General features: G+C 43.0%; 1 protein-coding gene across 3 annotated transcripts in view; it reads left to right on the top strand.

Annotated features, from left to right (window-relative positions):
• The window catches only part of arhgef10la (Rho guanine nucleotide exchange factor (GEF) 10-like a), a 125,422-nt gene extending 114,403 nt beyond the window's left edge, over positions 1–11,019 (top strand). For all 3 annotated transcript variants that reach the window (XM_030091729.1, XM_030091727.1, XM_030091728.1), the window contains 3 exons: positions 2,528–2,699; positions 7,145–7,267; positions 8,569–11,019. In XM_030091729.1, the coding sequence (XP_029947589.1) occupies positions 2,528–2,699; positions 7,145–7,267; positions 8,569–9,113 (840 nt within the window). In that variant the 3' untranslated portion in view covers positions 9,114–11,019. The remainder of the gene's footprint in view (positions 1–2,527; positions 2,700–7,144; positions 7,268–8,568) is intronic.
• Positions 11,020–13,937: the final 2,918 nt, after the last annotated feature.

The following is a 13,937-nucleotide window of genomic DNA, read 5'->3' as shown; positions in this document are numbered from 1 at the left end:
ATTTCTCGGTGCCGGCGAAGGACTTTAGCGGGGATGTTGCCGTTAGTGTGACACCGCCGAGATGAGTGGAAAGGGCACATTACGACTGTCAAGCTTCACTGACTGCCTCATCTCGGCGAGCCATGCTGGATTCAGCGCGCTAATACCAGCTTGTTGGTTGGGGGCAGCAGTTGTGGCTTGTACTTATCCTCTATTTGACACAGCACAACAAGCATTCAATATAGGGTGTGTGTATATATATATTTTTATATATATATCTCCACAGTCCAGGTGTTTAGGTGTGGCAGTTTCTCTCTGTGTTTATCCTGTGATGGACTGACTCTACACTGCCTTCGGCCGCAGTCGGGATCGGCTTCAGCGGAGACACTGAGTCGTTTAAAATCGTTTTGATTGCCAGAAAAGGCACAGAAGGAACAACAAACCGACGGTTGCCAACAAAAATATCTCCTAAAGTCGGTTCATGTGCAACCCAGAATATCCACAAATAGTTTCTGATCATGCTTCCTGCAGCCAAAATCTGTATTGTCACTCACTCTTCATACGACACTCATTAAAACACGGTTAATTAGATGTTCTCTGCTGTGAGTGTTAAAGGATTTTTTTTAACAGTTGTAACATTTTTAAAATCCGTATAAATTGGTGCCAGTAAATTATATTTTTATATAAAAGAAACTGATAGAAAGTGACCAAAAGTGACATTATATTTCTAACTTATTGTCAAATAAATCAAACTTTAAACTGGATAAAACTCTGACTAGATGTCTGAGAAAATATGGTAAAATGGTAAATGGACTACACTTGTATAGCGCTTTTTACCCTGCCATGACAGAGCCCAAAGCGCTTCACACTGCAATATTTCCCACTCCTGCCATCACATGGTACTAATGTCCAACACAAAACGTGTTATATACAGACTGCGGATGTGTTTTGGAATTCATTAAGTTCTAATGGATTATTTCAAGGAAAAAAGAAAAAAATGGAAATGGCCAAATACGGTAGCTCAACAATAATATTCTTATTTTCAAACGACGTCTTCCAGTCTGCCTAATGGCATGGAGTTTGCATGTTCTCCCTGTGTGTGTTTTTTTTTTCTTTTCTTTTTTTTTTTTATGTTTGCTTTATTACTGTGCGTGCACGTGTGTCTCAGCCCTGAGGCAAACTGGCACTTTGTTCATATTGTACCCCGCCTCATGGCCTGTGTTGACTTGGCTGTTACCCAGCACCCCCCCCCCCCCCCCCCCCCCCCCCCCCCACGACCCTCGTCTGGATGATACAGATATAGAAAATGATGGATTTTTTTTCCCAATGTGTTCCCGTGTAAACCAGTATGTTGTTTTACACTGTGTTCAGTTGGTTTTAAAAGCACAGTGCTCTAAACGCCCTTTAGCCACTGCGTTTCTTTTATGGCTTTTACAGCTGCTGCACCGGGCAGCGCAACACATACAGGACAACAGCAGTGTTTTCACAGCCATCTTGTCCCCCTGATTTAAATTTCAATGTGTTATTGAGGGTAAAAGTATCCTTTTTATTAAGGACATCAATTTTTTTTTTTTTTTTTGATGGCTGCTCTTGGAAAACCGGGAGATGCGCCGCGTATCGTTTCCCAGGCGGAGCAGGCACCCAGTGCTGAGGAGTCAATTAAAGCAGAAAACACATCAAAGGCTTCTTTCCTTTCCTTTTCCCCCTAATTTCAAACAAAAGGAGGACCCACTGGCAAGGGCACACGAACAGGTGGTAATCCCTGTCTGCCAGTGCACTTGGGTTGGGGTGGGCGGCGCGTTCTCGTCCTCACTCAGTCATCCTCACTGACTAATTGCCCGGCTTCATGCGACTTGTGCATTGACAGTGATATGAGTTTCCAAGATGATGCCCAAACCAACCCCTGTCACGCCTCAGACCGCAGGGGCCGCGTGTGTTGCCATGATAAGGCTCATTGCATTTATTTCAAGCTACTCATTAAGACTCTGCGCCTGGAACTCTCTTTCCATTGTGCTCTTAAAAAGATAGAAGCCGGGGGAATGATGCAAAAAAAACATGCCCGGCGTGTCTGGGACCCTGTAAATTACAGAATTAGGAGGGACAGTCGACAATATTTACTAAAACGAGTGTTGAGCAAGCAGCTAAATGTAAAATTGAAGGGAGGGGCTTCTTCGCAGGACATCAACATTATTTTTTCTTCTTTAAACTTTGCATCAAACAGTTTTCATTTGAACGTCACAGTAACTCTGTTACCAGTGCCTTTTATAACTGAGCACAATACAGTTTATACTACAGTAAATAGGTCATTTCCATTGAACCAGATGGCGCTAATCTTTCAGTTTTGAAAGTGTTGCCTTCATAAGAGCTTAAGTCTTATCATTTCTGAGTGTTTGTGTTTTCCTTTGGGCCACACATTCTTGTCAGTAACATTCAGGGGAATATGTGGAGTTTTCATGTTCTCCCTCAGCATGCCTGGATTTCTCCCAGGTGCTTGGTTTAAAAAGACATCCGTGATGGACTGCTGACACTGTTGTTGTCTCCATTCCAGAAGTTTGAGGTCCACCCCGACCCGATGGTCAGCGTGGCACACATGGCGTGCGCCGGCGGCGGGGTGTGGATGGCGTTCTCCGAGGGCTCCTCCATCCGCCTCTTCCACACCGAGACCCTGGAGCTGCTGCAGGAGATCAACATCTCAAGACACTCAACGCTGCTGAACACGGGTATACACACGCACACACACACACACACACCCCACATGCTGGGTCTCAACCTCCGTACGCCAGCGGCGCTCTCTACCCTGCAATGCAGCGCTCGGCTCCGTTTGCTTCAGGACTCCCACTGTAACAACACATTTCCAGCCAGATGTTTCCAAGTCACTCTGCTAATATTAGCTTTGCTGACACAGGCCTCGGTTTTTGTCTTTATTATATAAAAGCAATGAGAGGGCACAGACTGAACGCTGGATCACACTTTCCTCCCCAGAATGATATTCTTGTCTTGTCCAACTTGCTCCTTGGGTCTTGCACTCCTGGGACCGACCTGAATAAGTATCCATCTCAGGTCTTTGCAAAGCCATAATAGAGCCGCGGGGGGAAAGATAGGGATTAATAAAAAAGAAGTGAAGTCATTGAGCAGCACTTAAATGGCAGCCCTAAGGACTTTCGTATACGGGGTTACTATGGAAGTATTACATTTCTTTTAAACATCCATGCTTCATTGGTATGTTTTTCACATTTTTTTTTCCCCATCTCTCCGTCTCTACATGTACCTTAACTCCATCCTACTTTAGAGCTAATATTTTGCTTTCATTTTGTCCCACTTTTTCTCTGTTTCATCTCATCCTCCCCGCTTTAAAATCCCCCTCACCCCTGTTTCACTTCTCACTGCAGTCCGTTTAGGATGCCACAGATAGGCCATTACTTCCTGTGTGCCTTCTTTTATAATGGATGAAATATTTATCAGCGAGTGTGGGTGTTTTCCCTTTTTTTGATTCGCACACCATGGTAAACAAATTAGATGGCTCTGGAGCATTCCCGAAAAGTGTCTAATAGGCAGAGCCGCTGCACACATGACGCCGCTCGCCTGCCGCAGAAATGTTTTTGCCATCAGCTCATTCAGTGCTTGAATACGTAACATGTGAGGATCACTTTGAGTATAAGGGAGTGGTATAAATGCATTCGGATTTAGAAAGTTTAGTCTTTTTCATTGAGTCAAACCAGACTGTGATTGATGTATTTAGAGCAATACTCAAAGCTGTGGTAGCTCTTCACCTCATCAGAAAGAGAAAAAAAAAAAACAAAAAAAAAAAAAACAAAAGGTTTTCTCTTGTGAGTTCAGTTAAAAAGGAATAACAACAGGCATGTATTTCAAAGATAAAGCCTCTCTTTTTGATCAAAGTTCCCTTTTCTTTTTTCCTGTTGCAAGAGAAGACTGTAGGGGGAGCGGAGTCCTCTGGCCATGATATCTGGTGAATAGCAGTGACCCAGGGGTCATTTCCACCCTGAGCTTCTTGCTCCTCCTTGAAATATGCAGCAGACTTGAGGTGGGAGGGGGAGGGGGGAGGACGGGGGGGGGGGGGGGGGGGGGGGGGGGGGGTGGCAGCCTCAAGGCTCGGCCCTGAGGGAAGTTACGGGGTGAAAAGAAAAAGAGTTGCTCAGCTCATGTCTTTGGGGTCCACAAAAGGAAGAGGATCTTTGACTTAAGTTGTGATTTGTTGAGCTCACAAGAGAAAAGAGGATCCCTCGACACTCTACAACCACAGATACTGCACATGTAATCTTTTTTTTTTTTTTTTTTTTTCCCATCACTGGGTCTCTGCTCCCGTACGTTTCTCCTTGACTTATACCAGGACGCGCAGTAATGATATACCCCCCTAATCCTCTCCCCTTAATGTGATTTATACTCAACAGGGAATTCCAGTTGCAGTAAACAAGAGAGAAGTTTCTGAGGCAGAGGAAACTGCTGATCTCTTCTCTACTAATGCCTTTAATAGTTCTTTCCTTAGGGTGCAAAAATATTATTCCAAAATAGAGTCCTTTGTGACATATCGTGGGGAAACATTTATCTTCGGAGAATCTTCTTCTTCTTCTTTTTTTTTTAAGGCGAAGACCGGCTTCAGTGATAAACCTGCTACACACTGCAGAGAGTGTGTATTGCTGCAAAAAAAACCCGGGGTGCAAGATCGCTGGAGGTTAAGCTATACCTCCTTAATCTCATGTGTCTTTGTCATTATCCCTCTTTATCGCTGTCCCGAAGACAATGCCTGGTGCCCACATTTTGCGACTTAACTCTCCATTTCGTGGCAAACGCAGGGGTGGGTGTTAGTGAGCATCACTGGCTCACCTAAGCTCCCTAACCAAAGTACAAATAGATTTCCAGGCACTGGGAGCAGGTGGCTGACTCTTTGAAGATAGGGGCCATTTTTTTTTTTTTTTTTTTAGTCGGTGCATAACGCATTGTTTTGGCCTACTGAGGTCTTCACCTAAAGGACTCCTGCTCTCTTGTTTGTTCAATGTGCTTCTGTGCTCTGCCTCTGCTCCCTCTCGTGCACACACACACACACACACACACACACACAGATGCACACCGCATCAGCTTCCTACTTGGGATGATTCATCCCTCCGCAATGAAATGAATTAATTAATGACACCGTTGAGCCACTCATGCAAATCATCATAATCTGAGCATGACACAGAACAAACATGTAAATACTGATACACATGTAAATGAGCATTCTCTTAGTTGTCTTCAAATGAGTGTTGGTGTAATTCAATTATGGTTGCCATGGATATTATGGTAAATGGCTCCATAGATAACTAGGCCACAGTGGGAGCCAAAAGCTGAGGGACCACAGAAGGAATGCAAAAATAAATCCAAAACAAACAATGCCTTTTCACCCTTTTGTAAACTGGAAACAAAGGATGTGCATGTATAATAGGGGCGTGCAATTATCCTCTGCCGTCGCTAATGCAGAGCAAGGAAAAACAGCCATGCAGGGGAAAGCTTGCCTGCAGAAAGCACCCTGTATGTCGACTTGTATGCCTTGCCCGACAGCGCAATCTGAAAAGTGAACTTTATTCAAACAAACACTGCAGCTTAATCTCATTGGAAGGACGATCAGCACATTTAAGAAATGGAAAACCACCTGAAATTCGATCAGCTGTCAGATTAACAGCATAGAAATTACAGCTTACAGGATACATTGTGATGTACACATTGAAGAAAACTAAAATTTAAAACAAGCTAAAAGAGAATTAAAACTAATTACAGCACTATACCGAACTAGAAAGAAATAATACAAATTCAGCATTGTTTATTCTACATTATTTATTTTTTGTTATGGCTTTACAAATTCATTTAACAATGATTTTACTCACAGAGTTAATTGCATGACGATAAAACTGAAGGCGGACATGAGTTCGACTTGGTTCAACACAGTTTTGAGGACACATCCGACCGTCTCGCACCGCTCCAGCAGGAAATACAGATCTCACAGGAGCGTCTGGACAAAATCCAATATAGCTGCACTGGCACAACACAAACACACCTACACACACTTGGACCACTGTCTTTGTGCCTCGCCCCAATACTGAGGCTGCGTAAAGTGATCCTGGCCTCAGCGCTGAGGCCAGGCACCACATAGACAAAGCAGTGGAATTTCACCTGCAAGACCTTCAGACTAAGAAGTAATAAAACACAAAAGGATCATTACGATTCACTCATCTTAACCGCCCGATACATGTAAGCCACACACACAATCTTAGTCTCTGCGACGTCAAAATGAACCGTGATCGATTTCTGTCCCTTCACTTCCATTCGCACATACTTTATCATGCGTTTGTTTTTGAATGGCCTTAACAATGTGGTTGAACTCCTCTTTTCCAGTAACCGTGGTAAACCTCTGACAGTTTCTCATATTGGAGCTGAGCGTATGTCTCAGATACTGAGCTCCGGAGAATAGCAGTGCTGGATGTTGCTTTGCTGCAGCAGGGGTCAGTTGGCCTCATCTCTGCTTACCCACACAGGTCTGAGACGAGGTCCGATCGGATCAACCACGGCAAACATCAGACTTCTGGATTTAGTGTCTCCGACACATCTGTCATGTTTAACAATAAGAGAGAATTTCATTGCATAACATTTGAATACTCTATGTTCTCTTGCTGCTTGAAACTTTGAAGCTGGGTGTTTTATAGGCAGTCAGATCTCAGACAAAAATGTGCGGTACTAAGTTCAGACTGTTTTCCGATGTTCGGCTTCGATGGGAGTTTTTGTTCAACTGGGTCAGTCGTAAGTAGACAGATCCAACTTTTCATAATCTTATGTAACTCTGTCAAAGGTAGCTGTGCTGCGCTGTGCATGCAATGAGCTTGTCAAATACAACCCGATCACAGTGACGATAACGCAAAATAAAACTGCTTCTATTCACATCACGGCAGAACTGAATACTTCTGGTAATTATAGGATAAAATGAAGTTCATAATACACCGAAAAAAGAAAAAAAAACCCCACTCCAGTCTGTTAAAGTTTTCTCATCTTGTCAACAGGGAGCTATCGATTTTTTTTTTCTTTCGGCAGACCCCATAATGTGCTGTAGTTTTGTGGTATGTTATTCTGTAACAATGGGTGGTGAAGAACTCAATTTTCTGTCAATGCTTTTGTATTGCAGGTCAAAAGAGCATGCGAGTCACGAGTCTTCTAATTTGCCAAGGGCTGCTATGGGTGGGCACGGCCCAGGGCTTAATTATCACTCTTCCAGTTCCCAAACTGGAGGGCATCCCCAAAATAACAGGTATGGATCAGAGGGCCGTCTGGCTGTGATTGGACATCCTCTTGAGAGGTCAAGTGAAAAAGGAGTGATTTTCTTTTTTTTATGATAGAGAATTACTCTGCACTGCACATTATTGAGGTTGTGCCTCACATTTCCTTGAGGCTCCATCTCGTCAGCGCAGGTATTGCCCGAGAGTCAACACAGCAGCCGTGCCGTATATATGGAATAGTGTGCCATCGTACAGAAGTTACTGTTGTGGACTGAATGCAGGAAACACCTTTTATTAGAATGCAGTCCAGCTTGAAACCACTAAAAAACTACAACTTTCAAAATGAACATGAGGTGAAAGGAAATCCGCTCTTCATATATCAAACAGGTCTGGCATTGCTTCTGAGTATTACTGAGCTGGTAGCCACTTTAATAAATATAAATATTTGCACAGATATAGATATTTTTTTAACACAATACCCTTCATTTCAGGACAGTTTACTCAAAGGCGGATGAGGACGAGTCCTTCGTTATGTTTGTTACCCGATCTCAACCCCACTGAGGACATTTCAGTAGTTGGAGACTAAACCTCGGTCGGAAAGGCCCTCAAATAAACATCAGCTGAAGCGGCTGCAGTGAAGACCTGGCAGAGCATTAAAACGGAGGGAACCCGGCGCCTGGCCATTTCTATGAGTTCAAGACTTCAGGCAGCCGCTGCCAGCAAAGGGTTTCTTCAGCCAAGTATTAGAAATGAACATTTTGTTTTCAGTTATTTCATTTGTCCAATTACATTTGAGCTCCTCAAATGAAGGAATTGTGTTTAAAAATGCTTTAGTTAATCAGGTTCCTAACAAATAGTTTTGATGAAACAAACTGAATTGAAGCGGAAAGTCTGTACTCCATCTGAATTGTTTCAATTGCAAAACCAAAATTACAGAAACTCAGAACAATTGATAAGGGTTTTGTTCATTTAGTTTCCTCCTTTCCACTAGTTTTCTCACAAAGTCGTGCCTTTCAAAGTGATCCGCTTATGGCATGTGACTGTTGTTCAGTTTCTTTTTGTTTGTTGAGTTGCAATAATGTGACCTAGAAATATTTTCTCTTGAAACTTGAAAGTTAACTAAGCTGTTGTATAGTTTCTGAAGAGGTCCGTAAGGAAAATTGTAAGAATGAATGAAATAATGAATGAAGTGATGAAAATTGTAAGAATTATTTTAAATACAGTTATATCCTTTCTTTGAGTTTCCAGCAAACAATCATTTGGTGTTCAGTACAGGAGTAAAGGGCTGTTGTTTCATTCCGTGGGTTTTGAGTCGTGCTTCTTCCTGCCCCAGGTAAAGGGATGATCTCTCTCAACGCCCACTGCGGACCCGTGGACTTCATGGTGGCCTCCACCAGCTTCCTGTCGCCCGACCTGCTGAAGAGGGACTCTGTCGGGGACGGCCCGGACTCTGCCTGCGGGGGGGAGGACCGCAGCGACACCTCCTCCCAGGAGTCCCTGCAGCAGTCCTACCAGGGAGACGGGAGGGGCAAAGGACGCGGCGTCCTGCTGCAGTACAAGCTGCGCTCCACGTCGGGGCTGCCCGGGCGGCCGCTGACGGCGCTGGGCGACGAGGCGTCGGACTCCTCCCTGGAGTCTCTGGAGCACAGCGTGGAAGATGGATCTATCTACGAGCTCAGCGATGACCCAGAAATGTGGGTCCGGGGACGTCCTTGCGAGAGGGACGGCGGCCGCAGGGACAGGGTGATATCTGCTGCGGTGATCTCCGGAGGCAGAGGGTTTCGCAGACTGAGGGAAGGAGCGGCGGCAGGTGCTAGGACAAACGTGGAGGGTTTGGAGAATATCCTCATGGTGTGGCAGCTCCCACTGACAGTGTGATGGGGCGACTACGCGCCGAGGTGATGTATATTTATAGACGGCGGCGCGGCTTAGCCCTGAATCAAATGCCCTATAAATTCAGGGGATTTGAATGTATGATGAGAAGGTGTTGCCACTTTAAAAGAGCTTGACATCTTACGATTTAACCCGTGGAATAAGCAAGCTGAGACACGCTTGTTCACCAGCGGCGCTGTCAGCCCATGGGACGCGTTGAATGTTCAGGACCGTGCGTCATCCCCCCCCCCTCCCTACTCCCTCGGTGACAGAGGCCTCAGCAGATTAGTTCCATGTGATTGTTTTGGTCTGGTCTCTCTTCCGGCCTTAGTTAAGATTGATACGCCTCAGTTTAACCTCATCATTGCTGCCTGCGCTCTGCCACATTTGTTTTGTGTGAAGGACTTGTGTGTGAGCACCCATGGACAGCGCGCCTTTGAGAGGCGGTCTTTGTTGAATCTGCCATGCTCTGCAGAGTTAGAAATGGACGTCTTTTATCTGATCCTGAGGGAGAGATCCCATCTGTTTAGAACTGAAAGCTGGGGACTACCATCACATCACAGAGCACATTAGCATCGCTTTATAAGCTTTGCCAGCCTTTCTCTCTCATCCCATACAATGTGAACGTATGATACCTACTATTGTGTCTCGAATCTGAGTCTGTGCACTCGTAAAAAAAAAAAAAAGAAGAAAAAAAAAAGGTTTCATTTTTCCTGTTTTGTTGCAAAAAAACATTTGTGGCTACAGAACAAGTTGATTTTAGGATATTTCCATGCCTTTGTGAAAGGGCTCATGCCAGTACATACTAGCTATTACAAGTTATTATAGTCCAGTGTGGAGTTATCCTACTCAAAATCTATATTTGCACTCTGAAATTACTGTAATCATGACGTATTTATTTGATCAATGAAAGTCTTCTGTGCCAGATTTTATAGTATTATCATTCCCAAGTAGGTACTGTAAATGGCAGAGATCTGCTCCATTATTCAGCGGCGTTCATCAGCTAGATAAAACAAATGTGCGCGCAGCCTTGTTAATACCCATCTCACATTAGCTGTAAACCCCAGTCGCACATCAAAAGCCAGACTCCAATGAATGATGAAATGAAAGTGCTGCCGCCATTTAAACTTCTGTCGGCTTTGTAACAAACAGAGGGAGTCGACCTAAGAGAGACAGCAATTAGCATGTTTACAGGACCAGTAATTATCAATAACAAGGAGGACGCTCGGATGAAAGGTTTTGTTTTACAGTACACGGCAAAAGTCTGTCTGACAATTATCAGACGTCGATGAGGAATATCACCAGAGGACTCCGAGGTGTGGAAACTCAATCAACACTCGTTTTCCTACTAGTATTTCCATACTAGTAATATTTAGAGAGTAATGAATCATTCTTATCTAATGATCGGGACGTGGAGATAGTCCTAACCCTCACTGCTCAATTTTCTTTTGAGTTTAACATCACTTCAGATCATAACAGGGCGGATGAATAGTCTGCCTTTTTAACCTAATGTGGTTATAAAACTCTTAAAATGAATGAATAATGTAAATTGCATTTCATTTGTACAGGATGTGATACATTGTTTGCACCTAACAGCGGCAGCATGTAAAAAAGAGTGGAAACACAACGAAGCGCTCGACGGTGTGTGTAATATATGTGAAAGTTCTTCATTAAAATGTTGTGAATTCCAAGGTGTGTTAGCGTTGGCAGCTGGCTAATCGAGGCCTGTTGGCCTTCATATCAAACTGAAACAGGTACATATTTGACAGGATGGAAAGTACCAACTGTGTTTTTGAAGGGTGAGGGTCGTATTTCCTGCACTCTTGTTCTGTGTAGTTCTTGAACCACTAATCTACCTTCATCATGCTGTCAGTTTCATTAACTGAATAAAGTAAAACCGAAATAAACGGACGCTATAATGCTCTAATTGTTCTTTGATGTTGTCATCTATATAAAGTGTGTATAAGTATCTGAAATAACATTTCAAATGAATAAATGTGTAAAAATACTCTGCAAGAACAGAGAAACGTGTTCCGTCTCCCAGGGCCAAGAGAAGAGAGTGAACTTGAAACATCTTTTTTCTCATGTATTGGTAAGAAATTTCAAGTGGTTATAACAGAATAGGCTGTGTTTTCTTTTTCTTTTTCTTTTTTTTTTCCATCTCCTTATAGTAGTTCTGCACTTGCATTTCTCCTGAAATGTGAATTGTTGAACTACGTTTGTTCTCGCAGCCTTGACAAAACATACAAATGCTTCTATTCTTGCAGAGTGTGTTGTCCTCCTTCAGATCATTCACAAGCGCATTAATCGTGAGCGTATTACGTGCCGTAAAGGAGGGTCTGCGCGCGCACGGCTTCGGCAGCGCAGAAGTCGAGCGAAGCGTAACGGGGGTAAGCAATAAATTGTGTTTTGGTCACCTCGAAATCGATTTCAGCTTATTTTGACTGATTTATTTTGTTAAAGCAGACATCACGCCTGTCTGCTCTGACAAACGGTGACCTAAATGAGCAGATTTGTTCTGAGAGCCTGACTTTTAACGTGATGACACACTTTAGAGGTGTCCCACAGTCACAGCAACATTAGGAAAACTGCATATGCAATTTTTTTTTTAAATGGGATTTGCTTTATTTTTCTCTTCAGTGACTAGAAAACATTTGGTTGCTGACCCTGTCATTACCCTGCGCCTTCAATCTGGATAATATTTGAACCCCCGCTGGGAGAAATGCACTGGTTGTTGATAAGTGCCTGGCGCATTCCAAACGATCTTCGTGCATCCTCCAGCCAGCCACCGCAGAGGTGACTGACTCATTCCTGACAGGCGGTAAAGTGGTGAAGAGTCGGAGGGGAAGTGTGGCGCACGGTGAAATCACCCGGCGACCGAATCGCTGGAGCCGCTTCCTCCTCTGAACCAGAGGATGAGACTATGCTCCGGCCCGGTTCGTCTGATAAAAATTCCCTTAAAGGCACACGCAGCTGGCATTTTTGAGCAGCTTCACCAGCTTATCCACTGACAGCAATTTGATCTCAAATGTTGACCTTGATGGACATTGACTCAAATTTCATTTGCTTACAGAATATGCCTAGAGGTATTATCCACGCACTGAATATTAATACTGGAGAATGAACGCTCTGTACTACTAATGAGAACTCTTATGATACTAATTAAGCTCATAATCCATTTTGTAAAAAAAAAAAAAAAAGGACTGCCTCTCTGTTGATGTTTTAGATTGTGTGAAGTGCAGTTTACTTGCTTGTGGTGAATTTGCAGCAAGGCCTTTTGTATTTACATATTTGGGTTTTATTTCTATCAGTCCTTGCAGCATATGCTCAAACAAAATGCAGAGATCTGACAACATAACGACGGGGGAAAGTTCGTTAAAACAGCTAACAAAGTTCACAGACTTTTGACTGATGGCACATATTGTAGCTGTGCGCACCCTCGCAATAAATCAATGTTAGTGTCAAAGACGGTGCGTCGCCATTAATTTCTACCTCTTGCAGCTTTTTCACAACATGCCAGACTGTAGTGCAGCTCAGTCATTTTGTTCCCAAATCCTGGGAGTGATATGTTACAAGTGCTGATAGAAAATGAAGGTCAAACTTGCAATGGTGCGAAAAGTAACTTAATAAATCAATAAACAACTAGGTACAGTGTTGCACTCGCCACGGGCATTGGAAACACGCCGCTCGGTTCACTTCGGTACAGTACTTTATTGTTATGTGTCTAAATATTGTCTAACAAGCATATGCTAAATTAAAAAGATCTTTAAACATAATTTTGATGTTTCTTGTGACTTTTTTTAAATGAATTATTTGTATTGTCAAACTTGTGGCATGAAGGCTTTTGACAGAATTTCTAAGGTTTGGTGAAAAACGCATTGAGGAGAATGTTAATAATGTTAATCTTTGATTGGCTGCACAATGGAGAAACGTCATTGAGTCGAGGATGAGTTATTAGATATTTAACTTTACTCTGCAAAAGAACAACTTTCGTGTGATGTAAAACAACAATTCCTGGAATATTTGGCAACAAAAGAATTCAGACTTTTTTTCACAGGAGTTTGCAGTAATCTTGCTGCATTATTTTTCAGCATTTCATGGGTTTTCGTAAAACTGGTATCATTTAGTGGAGTATTCTGATTAAGTAGTTGCAGTTTTCAGGACTCCATTGAAGTTTTGAGCAAACTGAATGAATCCAGAGCAGCTGAAGAGGATCAGGGTCGGGATCAGTTCATCACATGGACTCTAGTGCAGTAAGAGGAAAAAAAATATGAATTTTATATTTCGTCTAATCGAATCACTCTAGCAAAATTCTGAAATATACTTATTTGACATGTTTTGTCTGCTCTGCTTGTGCAGAAGCATTAATTAATATGAGGCGCTGATAGATTTGGTTCCCACTGGTGATAAAAATGATTCAGCAGGAGTTTAAGGGTCGGCCAGACGGAAGGAATTTCCCTCAATCCTCCCTGGAAAAATTCTCCTGGAGATAAACTGATTGAGCTGCGTTTTGCAAATTGCAGTGAACCTTTTCTACTGTGACTCTGCAGCACTATTTATATTGCCTTTCTTCATTTAATTTCTGATATTGGCTCACTGTTTAGAACTTTAGTTATTAAAAAATATCACAATGATCTTCAGACTGCATCTGCATGCTGGAAGAATGTAGACATGGAGGAAAACAAAATATAAAGCAGCGCTCCACAATTTGGCGGCCGGCTCGCAACCATCGATACAAATCCCCTCTAGACATCACATGACACGCCACAATGTCCACTTAATTGTTTTTGCTGCCTCTCAGAAGCACTGCTGTCCTCAAAGTTAACACAT

Source organism: Salarias fasciatus, chromosome 5 (assembly GCF_902148845.1).
Source record: "Salarias fasciatus chromosome 5, fSalaFa1.1, whole genome shotgun sequence".
NCBI lineage: Eukaryota > Metazoa > Chordata > Actinopteri > Blenniiformes > Blenniidae > Salarias > Salarias fasciatus.
Note: the sequence above shows the minus strand (reverse complement) of the source record. Positions and strands in the feature narration are given on the sequence as shown.